This window comes from Felis catus, chromosome C1 (genome assembly GCF_018350175.1).
Source record: "Felis catus isolate Fca126 chromosome C1, F.catus_Fca126_mat1.0, whole genome shotgun sequence".
Lineage (NCBI taxonomy): Eukaryota > Metazoa > Chordata > Mammalia > Carnivora > Felidae > Felis > Felis catus.
Window position 1 is genome coordinate 131,471,661 of NC_058375.1, and position 22,650 is coordinate 131,494,310.

Consider the following 22,650-nt stretch of genomic DNA (forward strand, 5'->3'; position numbering starts at 1 on the left):
TGCCCTTATTAACCATGATGATTGAGACACTCAGAAGAAAAAAAAATCTCACAGGGGGAAACAATGACACAAAGGGATTAAGGAAGCCTTACAAAACTTGTGCCAAGCATGTTTTGAATGCATATTTTGGTGCTCCAAAAACCTCAATAAAAATAAAAAATATTATTACATTTTGTTAACCAGACTTATTTTGTAGTATTGCCATATATATTATGCAAAGAAATTACAAAAAAATTAATATTTGTTTATTTTTGACAGAGAGAGACACAGCATGAGTGGAGAAGGGGCAGAGAGAGAGGGAGACATAGAATCTGAAACAGGCTCCAAGCTGTCAGCACAGAGCCCGACGCAGGGCTTGAACTCACCGACAGTGAGATCATGACCTGAGCTGAAGTCAGACGCTCAACTGACTAAGCCACCCAGGCACCCCTATGTAAAGAAATTTTTAAAAATTAAGCCATTTGCCAAATATTTTTTTACAAGTAATTTTGCAAATTTTACTCATGGTCTTGGCAACAGGACATTTGCATGGTGTTCCTAACTTTGAAAATCTCTATATAGCTCCCAGTACCTTGTGTACTCCTCTCCTCACAGATAGTAATACTGAAAAATGTTATATATTTAGATGTTTAGTTATGTATTCACTTGTTAACTTTCCTGTACAACACCTTTTAATCTGTTACTGTTTCACAACCTTCTGAGCTAAAGTTCTTTTCATATATACCTAATGATTCTTTTTTGTAACATGCCTCAAAAATTCCCTGCCCTAACTTTGAGGTGAAATTTTGCCTAAAAAGTCCAATTAGCATTTGCTGAACTTTGTGCCAGATCTTAGGATAAGTATATTCGTCTCAAAAATACTCTTATTCACTTCTATAATAGCCTAGTTCAAATTATGCACTGTGTGAAATGAGGAAGTACATGCTCAAATAATTTGCCAGAAAAGCGTAGCTAATAACTGGTAGAAATAAAATGTGGTGTTATGATTTCATCATTGTTTTCTATGACAATGCCATGATCCTTCTAATTCAATGCAGAAATAGGAAGAAATGTTTTTCTTTACTCCCTCATGCCCAGGAGAGTACCAGCTCCTTAATAAGAAACTCAAACTATTATCTGCACAAAAGGAAATTGTGCATTATTTTACTAGTAGAATTGTAGGAATTACCACACTGGTTCACACTTGTGGTCAGTAATGTTTAACATTCTGTCTCTAGCAGTGACAATGAGGCATATGTTATTAAAGAGTATTTATATCCTTCTTGATATCAACTTCACAATTTTATGTTAGCTCCAAAATATTGTAGATGTGCCGAATATATCTTTAAATATCCATAATTTATAAATTCATCTATATTAATACTGAATACAATTTTAGCTTCCTAAGCTATTCACTATATTTCACTTATGTGGTATTTTTTACATACAGCTTTGTACTACAATTTCCATTTATGTAGTCCTATTAATTTAACTGTTACTTCCTACATGGCAACATCTAGGTCTTACCCTGTTTTGTTTTCTTCAGAAGGCTTAAGAAACATAGCTTAAATTTATGTTATTTTTATAAGTATACTTGATTCAACTCTAGAATAATGTATAGTTTTAAAATATTCCATTAAATCATTGTGTTACCTAGTACTGATAAAATTAGTAAGACAAAACTAATTTTATTTTAATACTAAGAGAATTTGGTCAGAAAGAGTTTTTTTTTTTTTTTAAGCTAATTTTATTTGTTTTGAGAGAGATAGAGAAAGAGCATAAGAGGGGTAAGGGCAGAGAAAGAAGGAGAGAAAGAATCCCTACCAGGCTCTGCCCTGTCAGCACAGAGCCCATTGCGGGGCTCTATCTCAAGAAATGTGAGATCAAGAAATGACCTAAGAGGAAATCAAGAGTTGGACACTTAAGTGAGCCACTCAGGTGCACCAGGAAGGAGTTCTTGATTTCTGAGAAGTATTAATATAAAAAAATAAATAAATAGAAAATGAGATATTCAATATACTCTGACCAACAATTATTTTAGGAAAAGTTTTAAAAATGAAAAAGAAATTGAAGAAATGGGCATGAAAAAAACCAGAATGGATTAAAGTGATTTATTTTAAGAAGTAAGGAGGGTTATAAAAGAAAAGATCAAATCTAGTTTGCCAAGAAATTATCCAGAAAGGGAAGTCGTTTAAGATTGGGTGGTTTAAGTTAGAAATGTTTAAACATAAAATTATGTGCAGGCCACTTGAGCAGAAATGGCCACCAAAGTGTGAAATGATGACAGAATAAACATTAAAAAAAATCTTTGGTAATGGAAATTTTTTTATCATCGAGATAGTTTCCAGAAAATTTTATATAAAGCAAATCTAAAAAGTATGAGGTGTTTTTAAGAGTGTGTGGACAATTTCCACTTCACTGAATACACTGAATACACCAAATGAAAGGGAAAAAGAATAATCATAAAATTAGTACTAAGTAATATGGTGGATGTAATTGAAGTCATAAAAACATTAGAAACAGTGGTTATAATGTTACAGCCAAAGGTGGGAGACAAAACAGGATACACGCTGTAATGTAGAAAGCTCTCTCTATACATTGCCAAGACAAAAGTCTAGTCCCACAACCATCTTAAAAACATACGAAACTGTGTGTATGCAGGGGGGTGGAATTCTCTATGCTTACTGCCATGTGCACAAAGTAACTAGTTTGCCACCTGAATATTTTATGATCTACCGCAAAATAAGGGTAAACAATAAAGAATTTTTCTATTAAAAAAAAAACTCATGAAAGCCCTTCCTAATTCTTAGAGATTCTGTGGTACGGGATGGTGAAATCTGAAACAAATTATTATGAGGATCTCTGATATATCCAAATGCACTTATTAAGTATTGTTAAAGGTACGTTAATCCCATGCAAATTTGGGGCAATGGTAGGGAGATCAGCAAGTGTTATCACAAGGTTTTGAGTGTGTGAATGTCTGTAAGACCAATATAACTTTAATTCTCTAAAAAATATATTTAATTTCTCTTGTGGTGCTCATGTGCTGGGATATTGATGCTAACCATAGTAATTTTTAGCCTAAATCATTGAAAAGTGGTTCTGATATAAAAATTGCCTTCTCCTTTTTGGTACTTCAGCATTCCCTTTGTTCTACTTACAAGATTACTACCTATCCACCAAAAGGTAACACCAAAGCTTTCTATCAAACACTTCTACTTGATTAAGGAAACTTTTATTAGTATTGATGTCAACTTCCCAATTACCACATTTCAGCCTTCCTCAAAATCTAGGACCTGAACTTTCAAAAGATATTTTTACATTTAATTGTTTTAGAAACACAACAAGTAATTTAGATAAAGCATATGAGAATGATTTGCTAAAGTCAAACTTCAGTATAAATTAACAAATTTATGTATCCTGTGTGAATGTTAATTAGTCATACAACAGTCACCAGATTTGTCAACATTTATAGAGGCATGTTGCAGACAAATACTTTGGAGGCCTTATGACGAAAGATGCCTATTAACACATTTCTTTCCTAATCCAAGTGTTAGATTACATTTCTGACAAGGTGAGAAGGTTTATGCAGGCAATGGGCTAAAAATTGATTCAGGAAGTTAAGACAAAAAGTCTTTAATCAATCTAAAATCCTATAAAATATTATAGTAATATTTTACATTATGGAGAAAACTGCAATCTGGGGGTAGTTAAAATATTTTTATGCATTTGATATACAATCATGGATATGGTAGATTATAATTTCAAATTCTCTCTCTATACATTCATAAATATCTAAATGTGTATTTTCCTATGACTATGCTAGACTGATTGACAACTATTATTCATCTTTGTATGCTCTCATTTGTTGAACAGTGTCTGGCACATGGTCAATGTGTATGTCTGGTCAATCAATATGTTTGCCATTTGACAAAATGAATGAATGAATTCATGAAGGATGGAGGACACATGGTTGAACATGTATGATTGACTACACATGTGTAGAGACGTGTCATATACATGTGCCATAATCTATTCTATGAAGAATATATAGCACCATTCATAAAACATGCTTTCAGCTTGTTACTGATCAGTCATTTCCCACTATGTGAAACACTTTATATATAAGAACCACAGTAAAAGGCAAATATTTTCTTCCTTCCTTCCTTTTTTTTTTTTTGTTTCCTTTCTCCTTCCCTTCCCCTTTTCATTTATTCTTCCCTTTATAAAATCAGATGATCACATTCTAGCCACTTGGGCATGTAAAATTTTTACTTCTTCAATGATACAAATTGTGTGATACTTCAGTTCTTGTCCCAGGATGCAGCCAACAAAGAAATGCTTTTCTTTTCATGACACAAATTCTAGAAGGGCTTGCCTGATGAATACTTTGCCATGGAAAATATATATATGAATAGATACACATTATATATATACATGTATACATATGTATACATATATACTTATATAAATGACATATATATCCATATATATGCATAATATAATACACAGGCACACACACATGTATGTATATATATATACATATATATAATATACGCAATTAAATGTAATTTAATTCAATCAATTAATTTACACTATTGTTTGAAATTAAAGTGCTGGTATGGTGTGACACAAACAGCAGGTGTGAATTTTGGAATCAAACAGAACTCTATTGTAATCTATTCTCCCCTCCTCACAAAGGATGTATCATCAAGCAATTCGCCCATTTCAGTTTTCAGTTCATAATAGTGGGAGACAGCAATACTTTCTGCTTTGTCTCACATTGCCCAACAGTATAGCCTCTTATGATGTCACCTCTTAAATCCACTGTTTTCCTCTTAAATCCACTTCCTCTTTTACTTTATATGATACTTTTCTATGTTGTATGTTTTTATTTTACTGCCTCAAAACATTTTCCCTTCATCCGTCCTTTTATTTTACTTTCAAGGTAAGTTGATTATTACAAAAGCTGAAAAAAAAAAAGCTTTCTTGGGAGATTAAATGACAAACTGATTATATATATATATATATATATATATATACACACACACACACACACACACATATATGTGTGTGTGTATATATATATATCATATGTGTGTATATGTATATATATATATATATAATTTATTTTTTAAAAAAAATTTTTTTCAACGTTTTTTATTTATTTTTGGGACAGAGAGAGACAGAGCATGAACGGGGGAGGGGCAGAGAGAGAGGGAGACACAGAATCAGAAACAGGCTCCAGGCTCCGAGCCATCAGCCCAGAGCCTGATGCGGGGCTCGAACTCACGGACCGCTAGATCGTGACCTGGCTGAAGTCGGACGCTTAACCGACTGCGCCACCCAGGCGCCCCTATATATATATAATTTAAAGATTGTATATATTATGCCAATATCTATGTAATTGTAGTTTCTGATTAGGCTTAAAGTATTAGGGAGAAGTATTAGGCTTAAAGTGTTATACTCTTTTAACAAAATGACTTCTTTCTGCTACTATTTTACTATAAAAAAAAAGGAGAAAGAACATATTTTCTTGAATAATGGTAGTATGAGGAATCGTTATGTTTTTACTCTTGAATCAATGATGCTAGTTAAACCATATGTGTCTGATCCTTTTCTTGTATGTGTATATAATTAGTTTGGGGTCAAGTACTCGGTTGAAGATTGATTGATCTCACTTTCTTGACTTGTTCCAGCATGGGATATGAGCAAGAAATAAGCCTTTGTTGTTAAAAGCATCTGAAATGGTGACTGTTTTCTATAGCAGTAAAACCTGGAGAAAGCAGTCTAAATAGAAAAAATTAAACTGTTAACAGAGGTAACATTAGCAAATGAAAATATTATGTAGTTATATTGGGTTTGATTTCTTTGGTTATTCTGATTTGCTGATTATATGAAAGGCCAAGAAAGCATCTCCAAATCAAGGGAAAATCACGTGACAACATCAAAGCTTTAAAACAATGGCTGCACAATATATATAACTCGGTAATAAGTGTTTTTTGCTAAGCAGTGACACCTGTACTCTCAAAGCAAAAACTGGAATTAAAACTTGTACAGAAAGATGTAATGTATCTGTTTTGCATGCTTTCCCGATGGCATGTCAAGCATGGTGAAAGCTGGGACAACCTACAACTTGTTACCAGGGATCATAAAGGATAGATACTGATGTGACAGCTTTTCTTGGCCTTTACTACTCCAACCACATGCACATCTCATATTTTGTGATTTGAAAGTATGCCAAGGGGCAGAAAGCACATAAGGAACGTGTGATGACCTAAAACTCTTGAAATGTGGACAACACAGGCTGCTAAAGTTGAATTCCTCAATAACCCTGCTGAAAAGTTGTGATCTGTTTGAAATCAGTCATGACAAGTACCTTGGGCTCTTCTCAAGTATTCTCTATGGGGGCCACAAGGTCGCTGGTCCACATGGAAGAGTGCTGCTCAGCCTGACAGGGAGACCGGAGAAGAGTAAACCTTGTGTGTAGTCTCCTTTCTGCAAGGCCAGTGTTTTCAGAAACCAAAGCCTTAATTAGCTGTGAGGTAGAGAATAATTCCTACCTCTTTAAAATTTGTGACAGAAACAGAACTCATTATCCTCTTCCCAAAAGTCTTGACAAAGCCTTCTGTAGTACCTGTACATTTCCTTATGTGTTTCTCACCCTAAGGACTTAGAAAATAATGCTGAACTTTTAATAAAATAATTACATTGGAACAATCACAAAACCAAAGAAAATGACGAAATGACTAATTCAGATTGGTCTCTTAATGAATGTCCCTTTGGTATTTAGATATTAATTTTGCATTCTTCTGCATTTTAAAAATCTGCTTCAAAAATGTTTATAAAGCTAATTCTTCTGTGTGTTTTCTAAGGTAATGGAGGGCGGACCCACTGCCCTTTCTTTCTCAATAGGACTTGAGCTGGGCTGTACTTAGTGTAGTTCCCCTCCCAGTTACCATCATCAACTACTTGTCTTTTAATTATGCCATATATTGCCTTATTTTCAATAATAAGCACTTTAAAAACATCCTGCACTTTATTTTTCATCTGCAGAATCCTAGAAGCCCAAATTATTTCTGATTGTGATCATTTATGTCTGGTGTATTGCAGCAGCTTTAAGATTTTACTTTTTAAGGTTTTTTTTTTTTTTTAATGTTTACTACATTGAAGAACAATACTCTGTGTTCTTTATATATATTATATTTCTTAGGAAGTCTTAGGAAGTGCATGCTATTAGCATTTCCATAGTAAGATGACAAAGGAGCCAGAGTAGAAAAAACTATAAATAAGCAAAACAAACTGCAATCCCGAGGTACAATGTCCTCTATACTTGGCCCTTGTATGCCTTATTTACCACAAACAACTTTTAAAAGCCATTTTTTAGGGGTGGCTTGGTGGCTCAGTGGGTTGGGTTTCTGACACTTAATTGTGGCTTAGGTCATGATCCCAGGGTCATGGGATCAAACCCTGCATTGGGCTCCACGCTGAGAGTGAAGCCTGGTTCATATTCTCTCTCCCCCCCCCCTCCCTCTCCCTCTCCCCCCTCCCCCCTCCCCCTCTCCCTTGCTTTCTCTCTCTCTCAAATAAAAAATAAAATTAAAAAAGACCATTTTTTAATGGAAAAGTACCTTTTTCCTTTACATTGCAAGTTGGGATTCATTTTAAAAATCTGTTTTTTTCAAACTCATGGCTGCTTGTTCCTGAGGAGCACCATGTCACCAAGATCTTTCTAAAACATTCCTATGACTGTGATACTTCCTATTTCAAATGTTATTAGTGTTCTCCTACTGATGACTTTCAAATTTCCAGCTAAGCATTCCATGGTCCTCACAATTATTTCACTGTCTACTATTACTGTCCAATACTCCTTTATAAGCATCATTTATTTACACCACTCAAATCTCCAGAGCCCCTGCCATATTCCTTCTTGCATCATCTCTGTCCTCAAATAGACTCAGGGGCCCTCGAGGGCAGGGGCTATATCTTACTTTCCTCTTCTCTCTCCATTTTTGATAGAGATTCCCAGAGCAAAATCAGTGAGCAAACAAAGGGCAAAGGGGAGAGAGAACAAAAATGAATAAAATTGTGTTCTTCTAATAAGTTAAGATGGTGAATTAAGCCTGTTCAGTTCTCTATAGAAAGCTATTTAACCTGGGTTCCAGAGCACTCAGGAAACACCCTGGGGCAGCTTTAGATGGTATCATAAAGATGAAAAAGAGAATAAAAAATCATGATAAAATCACTCTTCTATCTTTTTCTAACTCTTGCAGTTTTTGAAAATTTAATAACAAAGTAAGATGTGGTATTACAATGATGATAGAAAGATGATCATATCACAGGCTGTGAGAGCTCACAATACAATATAGGCACCAAGACATTATTTTTTAGCAGCATTAGCTAAGAACATACTACATGCAGAACATGTGTTAGCTATTGGGGCAAAACAGATAAATCAGATACAACTTCTTACTTGAAGGAATTTACAATCTGCCAGAGAGAAACAGACACATAAATTTAAAGAGGCCATGGAGTGTACAACAGGCAGCATTCCCAGGCCAATTTCATAGAAATATGTTCCATGTCCAAAGGCCACACACAGATGAGAGGTCAATTCTAGCCATAAGATATGGAATATCATAGAGGAGCATGAAAAATGTAAACACACACACACACACACACACACACACACACACTCTCACATGAGTGATCAAGGAAAGGAGATAATTTCATGGAAAACCATTTTTCCTAAGAAAGATGAAAAACAGATGCCCATATAAATCTAACTAAACCAAAAAGAAAAAAAAGAAAAAGGAAAAAGTAATGGATTAGGGGAAAATGCTCACAGTATGTTATTTGTAGCTTTTGTTTGAAATGAAGAAGTAAAACATAAAAACTAACATTGCTATCTTGTTTTTGACCAAATGGAGAACCGTTCTTGCTATGGGCAAGAAGCAATAACATATATTATAAGAAATGTCTTGGAGTTTTGCCATATTGCCATTTTCAAAACAGTGCCTGAATTGATATGATTTCAGAAGCAATGCACTATCAGATCTTTTCTGTTCTCCCTTTTCAGATGATACAAATAACTTAAAAACTGGATTTTTTCTTTTGTTTTTGAAAAAGAATATGAATTACATAGAAAACTATCTTTAAAAAGTAAACATTACCCAAATTCAACCAATAATAAGTAACCATTTTTTTTGTGTGTTTTGTTCACTGAAAAATCCTTTGGTGCCTAGGATATTGTTGGTATATAGGAGGTACTCAGTAAATATTTGTTGATAAATGGATATGAAGATTAGCAGTATTTTTGTTGTCTAAAAGGGAAAAATATGAGCCAATCAAGGGACAGACACCTGAGATTCTGGTTCTTATACACTTTGGATATACTAGACTAGGGGTTATACTAAGAAATATGTGGAAAGAACTATTATCTCTTTTGCACTTAGGCATTACTAGGCTACTCATCTACTTAGCTCTATCCTGGTATATTATTTTAAAGTATCAGAAAATAAACTGTAAAACCATAGAGAAAAACTGAACACAAATATTTAATTGTGAACCAAAAATTTTATGATCAGCTCCTCAGTTACTGCATAATATTAACAGATTTTCTATTCTTAATTTTGCTGCTAATGTATAATTTTGTCTTCTCAATATCTTCATAGATATTTTAGAGATTTAGGGACAATTTGTATCTGTGGCTGTGACTGATCCAATTTTAAACCAGTTTGTAAACAAAAATTCAAGTAGGACCAGATTTAAATATATTGTACCTTATAGACCTAGTATAAGTGAACAGTTAGTCCAAACATATCACTTTACAAACAAGAACAATGTGACACAAAGACATAATGTCACTTGCTCAAAATCATACCTAGTTTCATTCATAAAGTCTGTACTTTTGGACCCAGTATTTCCACTTCTGTGTGTTAATCAGAGAAAACTAATGAGAAAGCATGTTTTGTTTTTATCCTTGGAAAAAATAGTTAACAAAAGGATAAAGCAAAAAAACTAAATCACACATCTAATAATTGAATGATATATGATTGATTAAATAAAGTAGGGAACAACACAGTGGGACGCTGGGCAACCACTAAGAATAAAAGCATCTAATTATATACATTGATATGGAATGATGTGTTGAATGTATTGCAAAATAAATAAATATAAAAGAGTGTCTATCATGTGATCTTATTTTAGTATATAATCATTTTCAAGTATATATTTGCATCAAGAAACTGAATGAACAGAAATAAAATACAATAGTGGTTGTTACTAGGAAATATGGACATTCTGAAAAAGTATTGCTAAATTTTATTTCTAAAATTAAAATTTATGGTCTAATAAAAATAATAACACAATGAAAATGTATTTAATAGTGACATTGAGGAGTTCTTTTATTCTACTCTGAGAAGGTATTCTTTACATCATTTTCTACCGAAGTCTGTCCAAACGGACAAAGTTGACAAGATATCTTTTGGAGTACAGAAAACCTTGAATGATATCTCAGAAAAAATCATAGTATGAAGAAAAATTGGATAAAAAATGTAATGTGTACAAAAAACAAATATAGAATTTTCAAATCTTTGCTATTCTAACTACAATGTTGAGATTTCAGCCAAGAGCCACCTGCCAAAGACAGGAACTAGAGTTTGGGATATCCAAGAATACTTAAGCAAGTTACCTAAAATAAAACCATGTACACAGTGTTAGATCACCAAGATTTAAAAATAATAGCTAACAGTAAGTCTGGATCTGTAGTCATGGTCACACCCAAGCAGAAACAAAGGTCTGGTGGCTCTAAACACACATTTTCAGAATAAGTGTGCTCAGAAAATATCTCTTTCCTATGATGGTTTTTATATATACATGCTAGATTTATCTTCCTAAAGAAGAAAAAAATCTATGGTTTAGACTGGCCACTAGGCCACACCAAAAGTAACTGGAGGAAGGACTATATGAATCCAGGTAAGCATGACTCTAAAACCTATTTTCTTTCCACTTACTGTATCTTGTAGAATCAACAGTACTTCCTTACTGTCTGTCTCACTTTGATAGTGATGGTACCAGCCAACAAATGGATCTCTCTGGTACCATCAATACAGAAGACCCATGTGAGCAGAGTAAGGATTTGAATATGCATTCAAAATCCAGACAACAGAAGAGTTCTTTTTTATTCTTTTATAATTTTTAATATTTATTTATCTTTGAGAGACAGAGACAGAGCATGAGTGGGGGAGGGGCAGAGAGAGAGAGAGAGAAAGAGAGAGAGAGAAAGAGAGAGAGAGAATCCAAAACAGGCTCTAGGCTCTCAGCTGTCAGCACAGAGCCTGACACGGGGCTCGAACCTATGAACTGCGAGATCATGACCTGAGCTGAAGTTGGAAACTTCACTGCCTAAGCCACCCAGGCACCCCAGGAATAAGAGTTCTAAAGGGAGTAATTCCTGACTTCTTCATTGTCTTATATTTTTCTTGAGTCCTTAAACTCTGGTTATTTATACCCAGGAGAAGTTTTTTAGTACATTTCAATATCTTCCTAGTCTTCAGTGGGATGGGTCTGCTGTGGAGCTTAGCTCTGAAAGCTAGAAGTCTGAGATCAAGGTGTTGGCATGTTTGGTTTCTTCTAACGCCTCTCTCCTTAGCTTGTAGAGACCATTTTCTTCCTGTCTTCACATGATTTCCTCCTCTGTGTGCCTGTATCCTAATATCCTCTGCTTATAAAGACACCAGCCATATAGAATCCATCTCTCTGTGCATGTGTGTATCTCTATGTCCTAATCTCCTACAGGGACACAAGTCATACTGGATTAGGGCCACCCCAAGGACCCTGTTTTAATTTAATCACATCTTTAAAGCCCCTTTCTCCAAATACAGTCTCATTGTGAGGTACTGAGGCTTAGAGCTTCAACACCTGAATTTGGAAGGGACACAGTCCAGCTCATAACAGTAACAAAGAGCAAAATTTACAATTTTATGTGACAACTTGACTGGGCTAAGAGATGCTCAGCTGGTAAAACAATATTTCTGGGTGTGTCTGTGAAGGTGTCCCAGGAACAGATTAGCATTTTAATTGGTAAAGAGTAAGATCTTCCTTAACCATGAGGGTGGGCATCATACAATCTGCTGAGTGTCTGAATAGAACAAAATGGCACAGGAAAGGCAAATACGCTATCCCTGCTTGAGCTGAGACATCCATTTTTTCCTGCCCTCAGACATCAACACCTGGTTTCAGATAGGAAACAGCTAAAAACCTTCCTTGAAAGAGGAAAAGGTCTGAAAGTAAGGTGATGTTTGTTGAGAACAGAACACATCCTACATGGCAAATTGGGAAGAGAGAAGACTAGAGAGATATGTTGGACTCAGACTGGGACTTATATCATCAGCTACCTTGTTTCTCAGGCCTTTGGATTTTGACTGAATTATATTACACCAGTGAATTTCCTGGTTCTCTCTCCCTCTTTTCTTTCTCTTCTCTCTCTATAGAATACATAAAAATATTTCAAAATATATATAAAATATATGTATATGACTTTTCTACTCTTTGACACATACACCTTTTGGTTCTGCTTCCAACTAATGATATAATTATATATAAACATATACAATATTTAATATATAAATATATATTACATGTTATAAAATACTTTTTTCCTCACTAAATTTTGATTCTCCCCTTTTGAGAAATTCAGTTAAGCCGAATCAATTAAGATTTATTATTCACTACCATATGCACAGATGATATCTGAGTTGAGACTAGTGGGATAATAAGAGGTGAGCAGAAAAAAAGGAGAAGCATTTCAGTTCAATGAACTGAGTGAAGACACCTAAGAGAGGAATGTTCCTGTGGGTATGGGGCAAGGCTGTATGTGTGCTTTTGTCTATATAAGTATAGGAGTAGCAGTAGGAGAAGTAGAGTAGCTATAAACATGATTTTATTGGAAGATGAAATGTACTGTAAATACTGCTGGAAGATAATGCTGTGGAAGTAAGTCTATGGTTTAAAGAAAGTTAAACCCAATACAAATAAAAGTCTGACCCTAGCAAGATATCTTAGAGGTAGAAGGACACAGTTAACTTGATACTGAATTGAACACTTTTTCGCATTATTGATAATTTCTAATCCTCACAACAAAATTTATATAGTATTGTCAAAATAGCACACATTAGATTTTTTAAATTTGGTTTTTAACATTATGCGATATACTTTAAAAAATATCAATACTCTCTCCAAATATGCATAAAAAAATCCTAGATTTTATTTTTGTGTAGGCTTTTCTGTGGAGTTTTCTTTTTCCTCCACACATAGTAATAAGTGAAAATGGCCATCAAGAGACAAAAGTGAAGGCTTTCAAAAAACAAATCTATTCCTTAAATTGAAGGATACAGTAATAAAATTTCTATGTGGAAAAAAAAAAACCTGTCACCTTCATAGATCTGAATACTTCATATAGACTTTCCAAATGTGTGTAAATTCTGCACATTCAAATAGTTTTCCACTCTACGAAAAAAAGAAAAATGTACTACCAACAAAACTAAAGCAAGCACTATATCTTATCTCTTAAAGCAATTTTTGTTTCCTGTAAGGCTTTTAGATGAAATAGTACATACTAGCTTTTCATTAAAGGTACATGACCACTTCCAATTGAAATCTGAGGCTGAAATCTGTGTTTCCAAAAAGCTCCCCTTATAAGAAGAATCGACTACTAGAAAGATATCCAGAGGGCTTAATATTCTCCTGTCATATAGAGATTTCAAAACATCTCCCTTAATGCCCATCCAATGGCAAAATCCAATAAGCCATTTATAATTCTCATCCTCCTTAAACTTTCTGGAGTTGACATATATTCTTCCTTCCTTCCTTCCTTCCTTCCTTCCTTCCTTCCTTTCTTTTTTTGAGTTGATATTCTTTGACACTCTCTACTCCTTTGACTTGGAGGATTCTACTCTTTGACAAGTTCCCTCCAATTTCCATTTCTTCTCATTTACTTTTGTTGATTCCTCTATAACACAGTATCAAACAGTGGTATTTCCTAGAATCCATCCTTAATCCTCTATTCTTCATTTTGTAAACCCACTCTTGTGTCATGGCATAAAATGTACCTCACCAATTGGCCCCAACATATCTCTCTAGTCTTCTCTCTTCCCAATTTGCTGTGTAGGATGTGCTCTGTTTTCAACAAACATTACCTTACTTTCAGAACTTTTCCTCTTTAAGGAAGCTTTTCAGCCATTTCCTATCTGTAAAACTATTACACATTTTTTCCCCATAATACTGTGAAAATATCACTTCATCTATAAAGCTTTTCTCTCTTCTACAAGTAATCATGAAATGATCTCTATTGAAATGTTTTCCCACAACACTTTAGTAATATTTCTTTTTTTTTTTGTTTCAAAATTTTACTGACATTCCAGTTAGTTAACATGTAGTATAATATTCGCTTCAGTAGTAGTAATTCGTCACGTAAACACTCAGTGCTCATCACAAGTACCCTCCTTAATCTCCATCATCTATTTAATTATTACAATTGTCAAATAGGATTTTAAGTTTTGTAAACCCATTCATCTACCAAAATAAAGTTTAAGCTCTTCAAAGGTAAAAACCATGTTGGAGTTACTATAACATAAAGAAAGCAGTACAGCATAAGAGTTATAACCAAGGTATGAATTTTAGAATCAAAGTATGGTTTGAGTTTCAGGTATCCACTGGTTCCTAGCATGTAACATCAGTGTTACCATCTGTGAAATGGGGATAGTAATTACATGATGATAATGATGATAATCACAATAATAACAATAGCATAATATTCTAGCTTCACATAAAATATATAAAGCGCTTAACACAGTGCTTGGCAGAAAATATTTGCTAAGTTGGTTAGCTGTTATTAATTATCCTTCCAAATTTACACAGGGTCTCATTCATCACAGGTTATCAATAAACATTTGGTGAAGAATTAATGAATGGATCATAGCAGAATATTACCTATATTTTGCTTCTTTTATACCTTGTTTTTTTGAGAGATCAGTAAGCATTACTGCTACCATCAGAATAAATCTTAGATAGTAAAAAACCAAAGCACAGACAGAATTTCTATAAAACCAAATGTAGACAAAGATACACAAAAGTAAAATATTTTTGTTCTAAACCTTTCCATTAATGTATTTTTTTCCTTGCTGAGTTTATGAAATAGTCTTATAGGTGAATAAGTCTTATAGACCTTAATAGGTCAGGTGCCTCTGATGAAACTTGGTAAGAGTAAAAAATGGAACAGAACATTATTGTGAGCTGCTGTGCCCATGAGCGATATCAATTCTAGGGACGTCGGAGCATTCTCAGGGCAGGCATGTTCTAGGCCCATTTATAGGGAGGAAGGAGGGTCAGTCTGAAATGTTATTTGTACTTTTCCTGGACATAGTGCAAGAGAGACAAGACAAATGAAGACTCGGCCCCAGAACAGGCATTACCAGTATCCTAGAAATGAAGTAACACGAGTACCTAGATCAATGCTTGGTCAAGGCTCACTCTGGACTTATTAATTCTGAAATATCCATGAATCTCCTGACCTTGCTCTTCTTCCTTCCAGTTGCACTGTCCAGGTTGAAACTCTCATCACTTTTCTCCTCAAGGATTTCCAAATCTTCTATGGGGTCTCTGCAGCTGATCTCCAGTGCTCTCCCCCACATGCCAATGAGCATCACCTTCAAAAGCCAATTCCTTCAGCTCAAGCCTCTGCCTCAAATCTCTTTGGCTACTCATTCCTTTTGCGATCCTATGTAATCCCCTAACTTTGACATAAATAAGATCCCAACTCATCTTTCCAGTTTTGTGTCCTCAATCCCCTCTCCTTCCCAACTACAGTCACCCTTCCTTCTAGCTATGTTCAACCACTCACAGCTCCCCAAATAGGCCATTAAGTCTCACCACCATGTCTTTACTTATGTTATTCTTTCTTTTCAGAATGCTATTCCCAACCTTACTGAATTTCATGAACTACAAGAACCACAAAAGATTGCCTTTTTCTGTAAAGCTTTCATTTCTCATTGTGAACAAATCACTTGCCCTGCTAAGATTCCATTGCCCTCTCTTTTTCCTGTGGCCACACCTACAATATTAAAGGTTAATTCGCTGTTTATGATATTTTAACCCCAATACTTAATGAGCTCCTTAATGATGGGGACTAAATTTCATTCATCTTCACTTGTCTAGGATTTAGCATACTTTCGGGGTCTATTAATATTTGCTGAATGACTGAAGAAATTTAGGATGGATCCAGGTAGAGGCAGAACTGAAAAAGAGTCTCCTCTTGTCTTCACGTGCACAAGGTACAAACCTGAGTATGAGCTGAGAAGTGCGTCAATGCCTCAACAGATCCGTCTATACACATTTTGTAGACTAAAATTTAAAGAGATATTTTTGGATGTAGTTTACATAGGGATATTACTTTAACATATTCAAATATCTTCAGGAAAAAAGAAAGAATAGCATTTTTCCCTATGTGATTACTTTAGTCATTTCCCATATTTTTGGACTATAATCTAAAGAATAACATTTTTTTGAATAACAAAATAGATCTTTGTGAACACAACTATAGAGTTCTGATAATGAAATAACTGAGTGTCAATACACTTGTGCTTAAAGACCATTTCTAAGTACACTTTGACACCACCATGGAGCTATTAGATACCAATCATAGCCTCTGTTTATGACATTGAGTATTAAAGGTGATCGCAGATATGATCTATCTTTAAAGCTCAAGTGAAAAATGCAAAAATAACTTCCATTGTGATGAACATTGACCCCAAAGGTGGTCTCTGAAATTTCTCGGAGGAAATGAGTTTATTTTTTTATTGACTAATTAAGTCAGGAAAAAAAAAAAGGTTTAAACTATGAGGAAACAAAATTTTTACCACATACCTATTTCTTCTGTAAGTGTAATTGTTCTCAGTAAAATTTTGGGAAACAAAATAATGTATTGGTTCATCAGTACTTGAAATTAAAAGTTACTAAACAAAAGCCACCATTCCAAATATAGTATAGACTATAGCAATAGAGTCTAAGAACACCTGCTTCTGCACTTCTCTAATTAAAAGCCACTATTCTAGCAAATGTGTTTTCATTAGACAGTTCCATGAGCTTTCTCATTCCCTCCATTATATTTCCAGACACTCTAGCTGACTGTGGTGCATACACTTGTTGGTGAGCGAAGCAAAGGTTAAGTGTGTGTGTGACACAGATGAGCCCCGAGATTAAGTATACACTGTGAAATGCATGTGGATGTTCATGATTTAAACCAATGAACTGTGGCCTGAAATGATGTCACACGAAGCGCAGTGGTAAGTGGAAGGTTAAACCTACTTGCATCTCGGCTCATTAAACGCAGTTAAAGTGCAAATCCCCTCATTCTGACAGTAGTGATCACAAGGGTTCTCTTTCTGGTCACAGCGCTGACTTTTAAACCCCACAGAGCATCTGCAGAATTTCAGTAAAATACAGCTAAATAAAGCGGCTGACTTTTTTTCTAAATATGTTTCAAGTTCATTTCATACAGAGATAGTAACATATGAATCAAACTTTGTCAAGTAAGTCCATTTCTCTTTCATTCACACTCATCACATGCTACTCTGACAAGGTGGGGACAGATCGTGGATATGGATCATATGTGGGCATTATCCTTCTAGTCAAGCAGTGATCAAAGAAAACTCAAAATAGAAACCACATAAGTGAAATGGTTTTATTTCAAGTTGTCCATTCTGGACTGTCAGGTATTTAAGAGGGAAAATATTAAATTCTAGATTTTTCTCACGAGCAGAGAATCTCCCAATACTTTCTAAATGTTTAGAAACCCAGATTCAAGTTAATGTACTCCAAAGGAGACAGGGGCTTAATAGGTTTACATAATACAACACTCTAAACCTGATATAAACATCAAATAACACCATTATACATTTGAAAAAATACCACAGTTTCTTTTTAAAAGGATAGCTGTAAATACCAAGTATACATAAATATGATTATGTCTGGGTTTCACATATCTAAATAAGGTCAATGAAATTAGAATAATTTTACCTGGCATTTCCAAGTTCAAAGATCTAAGAATGTCTTCAATGGGTATGATGCTAAGAACTGAATGAGCTCTTCCTTATTAAATCACTAGCAAATTGATGAAGGAGGAGATTCTGTAGCACATGAGCCAATGAGGGACAATACTTGATCAGAGATGTCCGTGAAACATTCATTTAAAATGTATTACTCCAAGAGAGGAGAATAGAGGAAGGATTCCATGTACATACAAAGTCATACTATAACAAGCCCACAAAGTTATATAATACTCACAGACACACAGGTACATTTGTCTCAGGGTCCAGCTGGCATGTGCCACCATTGTAACAGTAGCCATCACATAACTGACAGCTAGAGGCAATCTTGCCATTAGTGCAGCTGCAGCAACAAAGGAAAAAAGAAACCTCATTGTTAGTGGCATCATTATTGTCGAAAGCTGACATAAACTCTCTGCAGATAAGAATATTCATCATAGAGAAGTAATGGAGTGTGCCTGGCTAAAAGTAAGTTTTCAGAAAGACAGACTTCCTGGAGGCAAAGATTTTTTTTTTTTTAACAAAATGATAACAATTTTTTTTCTTTTGGTAATTTTTAAATTTTCAACCCACTTGTTTAATATAAAATTTTAATATAGTTAGAGATATGTGTAAAAAAATATGCTCTAATGTCTATCACTTACACTGCAGGGAGACATCAGCATTTGTATCTTATTCCCTTTTCATTTAACTATGGTTTGGTGACATCAGTGTGAATTACAAACCACATGATCAAATATTCTTGAAGCAAATGCTTCAGCTATCTGTTGTAAACTGGAAAATCTGGTCCAAAAACACTGTTAAGAGTTTCAGATTCCAGATTTTGTAAGAAAGTGTAAGATTATCCGGTAGTTGCCTTTTCTCTTCGATTATGTACTGTAATTAAAGTCAATGTTTTTATTCTAACACACACACACACACACACACACACACACACACACACACACACAAGATCATGGGCAGTTCATTGTAAAAATAGAAATGTTATAGGAACAATACATAATTTGGCAATAGGGTAAGGAGGTAGGTTTTCTTATGGAAGCAATTCTAATTTACAGCACATTATCTGTCTGAGATAAGAATAAACACCATGGTTATTGCTACATGGAAAACAAAAACAAAAACAAACAAACAAAAAAAACCCAAGCTCAGTTAAAATAGGAAAAATACAGAAATTTCTTATTTGCTGTGTTATATTTTTATCTAAATAAATACTACTAGATTGGACACTGAAAATTGTTGGGGGGACAGACAAAAGTGCACAGTCATTCCAAATTATCATCAGGTCTCTTGAATGAGAAGTAGGGTAATAGATTCATACAAGCCTTGGCCCAAATCAGAATTACAACAGATCGTGCCACTATTCTGATTATAAGACCATGTTGGCACTAGGTGCTATGAAGCAATCAGTGGTGTCACAATAAATCTGGACATAAGCATGACACATAAATCAGGTTGCAATATCACTGATCACTTTGACAGTCTCCACGATGGATTTCTATTGTGTTACACCCATCAAAGAGTATCCATCCATCCATCGGTTGGATGCCTGAAATGATTACTTGGTGGTCCTGGTTAATTTATTCTGTGAATATGTATTTTATGGCAGGTAGGTGATAAGGATGCAGGAAATCCACCACACAGCTTATTACTTTCCCAGGTGTTTAATTTAAAGATGTTTTTTAAGAGCCTAGATTTTAAAATCACATTTCTTTTCAAGATGAACAGAAGCAATGAGTCAACTATGTACTGGATATAAAATGGAAATATGTGAATGTAGAACCAAACATGGAGAGGAAGCAGTTTAAAGTTTACAAGACTTAACAGAGAATGCCTTTATAATCTATGGGCATGTAAATATGGACACAAAGTGAGTCAAGTATGCATTTAACAGTATTGGTATCTGATAGGTTTAACGGATCTGGGAGAATGTTCCTTGCCCTCCATCTCAGCCTCATTGAAAATCAAAGAGCAGAAAGTTATAGTTTCTGTTCTATCAAAAGGACAATGTCAAAGTGAAAAAATAGCTCATTATCCATTAAAGAATTTCTGAGAAAAAAAGATAACTATACACCAAATATCAGCTTTTAAAGATAAAAATATCCTACTCATTGCTTTTAAACTCCTTCTTTCAAGAGTTATAAAAGATGTTGCCTCTTTCTCTTTCTAAAGGTTTTGTTTGAATCCTAAATTGAAGACAGAAATTTGTATATATTTCAAATATAAAGTAAAAATTACTCAAATCATTATAATGCATCAGAGTTCAGCTCATATTTTAACATGGGTTTTCATCATTTTATTTCTTAGAGGCAAGTGTGACACACACACACACACACACACACACACACACACACACAGAGTTTGTGATACATCACTTTCCAAAAGTTAATTACCAGTTGTCCAGTACAGAGAAAAAATTCCCATAACAACTGACATTGCAAAGGTATTATTTAGGCTATTCAAAATTATGATCGAGTCTTTCTTCATCAATATTTACTTAGATTTCCACATAAGAGAAAAATATACAATTAGCTCCATTTTTAAAGAATATACTTATTATCCTTGACAGAGTATTTATTCTAGTTGACAGCTCATAGACTGTGTGTTAGAAACACACCTGACTATTTGGAATCACATGAATACATGGAGGCTTCAATTTTCCTATTTATGTAAAAGATTTACTTTAACTCAGTTGTGGCTTTGTTTTGGTATCAGTTATTTAGCTATGTGACAGAAATTCTAGCACCACTGTAAACTTCATTTAATGCCAAGAAGAAAAGTATCATAAAAATGAAAACAAACTTGTCTAATAAGTTTCAGACTACCCAATCTTGTTTGTATTATCATGCTTAGATGTTATGCAGCCTATATGACCAAATATTATACTCCTGGTTTTAAACTTCCACTGTCTGCTCGTTGTCAGTAACTCTTATTTATCCATCTGACATACTTTTCCAAAAGGATCTTTTATGAGTCAAGAACTACAATGTTGGATCTCCACAGCCAAGTCAGGATATGAGGCTCTGGTGTTTCTAGCTTGGTGAAGTCAATTTCCTCTGTATAGTAGGCTGTACTGAGAGCCTAAAGAGTCTGCCCTTCTTTCTTCACATGGGATCTCCCCCTTGTAATGGAAATGGTGTGTGTATCTCTTCTTGAGCTTTTTCAAGGTAAAGTGGGAAGGAAATTGCAACTCATATCCTGTCTTAGATAAGAGTCTATTATTTCCTGTGTGAATGGAATGGAGTTGTAAGCAAGACCCTAGAGCGCTTTTTTAAAAAAAAAATATTTTTAATGTCTTTATTTATTTTTGAGAGACAGTGAGCAGGGAAGGGGCAGAGAGAGAGAGAGAGAGAGAGAGAGAGAGAATCTGAAGCAGGCTCCAGGCCTCTGACCTGTCAGCACAGATCCTGACGTGGGGCTCAAACTCACAAGGTGTGAGATTATGACCTGAGCTGAAGTCAGATGCTTAACCAACTGAGCCACCCAGACTCCCCTAGAGTGCATTTCTGATGCAGTGCGCTGGACATTAAGAAAAACGTACACCCGCTAATGGAAACAAAGTTCTGTCATGATAAAGTTTCATCACAAAGAGCTGATGAGCTTACTGAGCAAACATGATTCTGGTAGTTTATATGAAAATGCATTTGCTTTTATATACTTATCAAAGGCACATATTTATAATTAGTCATATTTTCAATTACTTTACTTAAAAAATAATGTACTTTCAAATGACCCAATTTGAGGGTTTGAGTAAATGTCATTCATAATTATAACACAAATCATTAGAGTAAATTCTAAAATGAGAGTAAATAAAAAAGAAAAAAACTGTCAATGCTGTCTGTAATAAAATTTTATTGGGCCTTGTTTGGCAGAGCGACATAACTCAGGGCTGGCACCCTCGCAGAGCTGTCTCGGTGGAAGCCACAGCATGAACACTTTACAGCACGCTTTCCATCTCATATTCTCATTTATTATACTCCTAACCAAGGCAAGCGATAGAGTCCAGTGCTTTAAAGGCCCTTCTTTTAAGAGGTTGTTGAAAGAAGCTCAGAGTAAGGACTGATCTTTAACCTCAGTGGCATAAACTTGTTTCACGATAGAAACTGAATGGCATTGCCCTTTAGCTGCCATGATCTCTTTTCTTTTCTTTTTTAATTTTTTTAGTGTTTATTCTTTGAGAGAGAGAGAGAGAGAGAGAGAGAGAGAGAGAGAGAGAGAGAGAACAAACCAGGGAGGGGCAGAGAGAGAGGAGACACAGAATCTGAAGCAGGCTCCAGGCTCTGAGCTGTTATGATAGTACAGAGCCCTATCCTGTGCCCGAACCCAGCGACCGTGATATCATGACCTGAGCTGAAGTTGGATGCTTAACTGACTGAGTCACCCAGGCGCCCCTCTTTCTCTCTTCCTTTCTTCCTTTCCTTCTTCCCTTCTTTCTTTTCTTCTTTCTCTTTCTTTCTTTCTTTTTCTTTCTTGCTTTCTTTTCTTTCTTTCTTTCTTTCTTTCTTTCTTTCTTTCTTTCTTTCTTTCTCCTTTTTCTTTTTCTTTCTTTTCTTTCTTTCTTTCTTTC

At 34.8% G+C, this 22,650-nt stretch overlaps 1 protein-coding gene across 1 annotated transcript in view; it reads right to left on the minus strand.

Annotated features, from left to right (window-relative positions):
- The window catches only part of LRP1B (LDL receptor related protein 1B), a 1,940,511-nt gene that overhangs the window by 20,104 nt on the left and 1,897,757 nt on the right, over window positions 1–22,650 (minus strand). Inside the window, exons 88-89 of the mRNA XM_023259298.2 lie at window positions 18,322–18,426; window positions 17,344–17,457 (exon numbers count right to left, since the gene is read on the minus strand). Of these exons, the coding sequence (XP_023115066.2) occupies window positions 17,344–17,457; window positions 18,322–18,426 (219 nt within the window). The remainder of the gene's footprint in view (window positions 1–17,343; window positions 17,458–18,321; window positions 18,427–22,650) is intronic.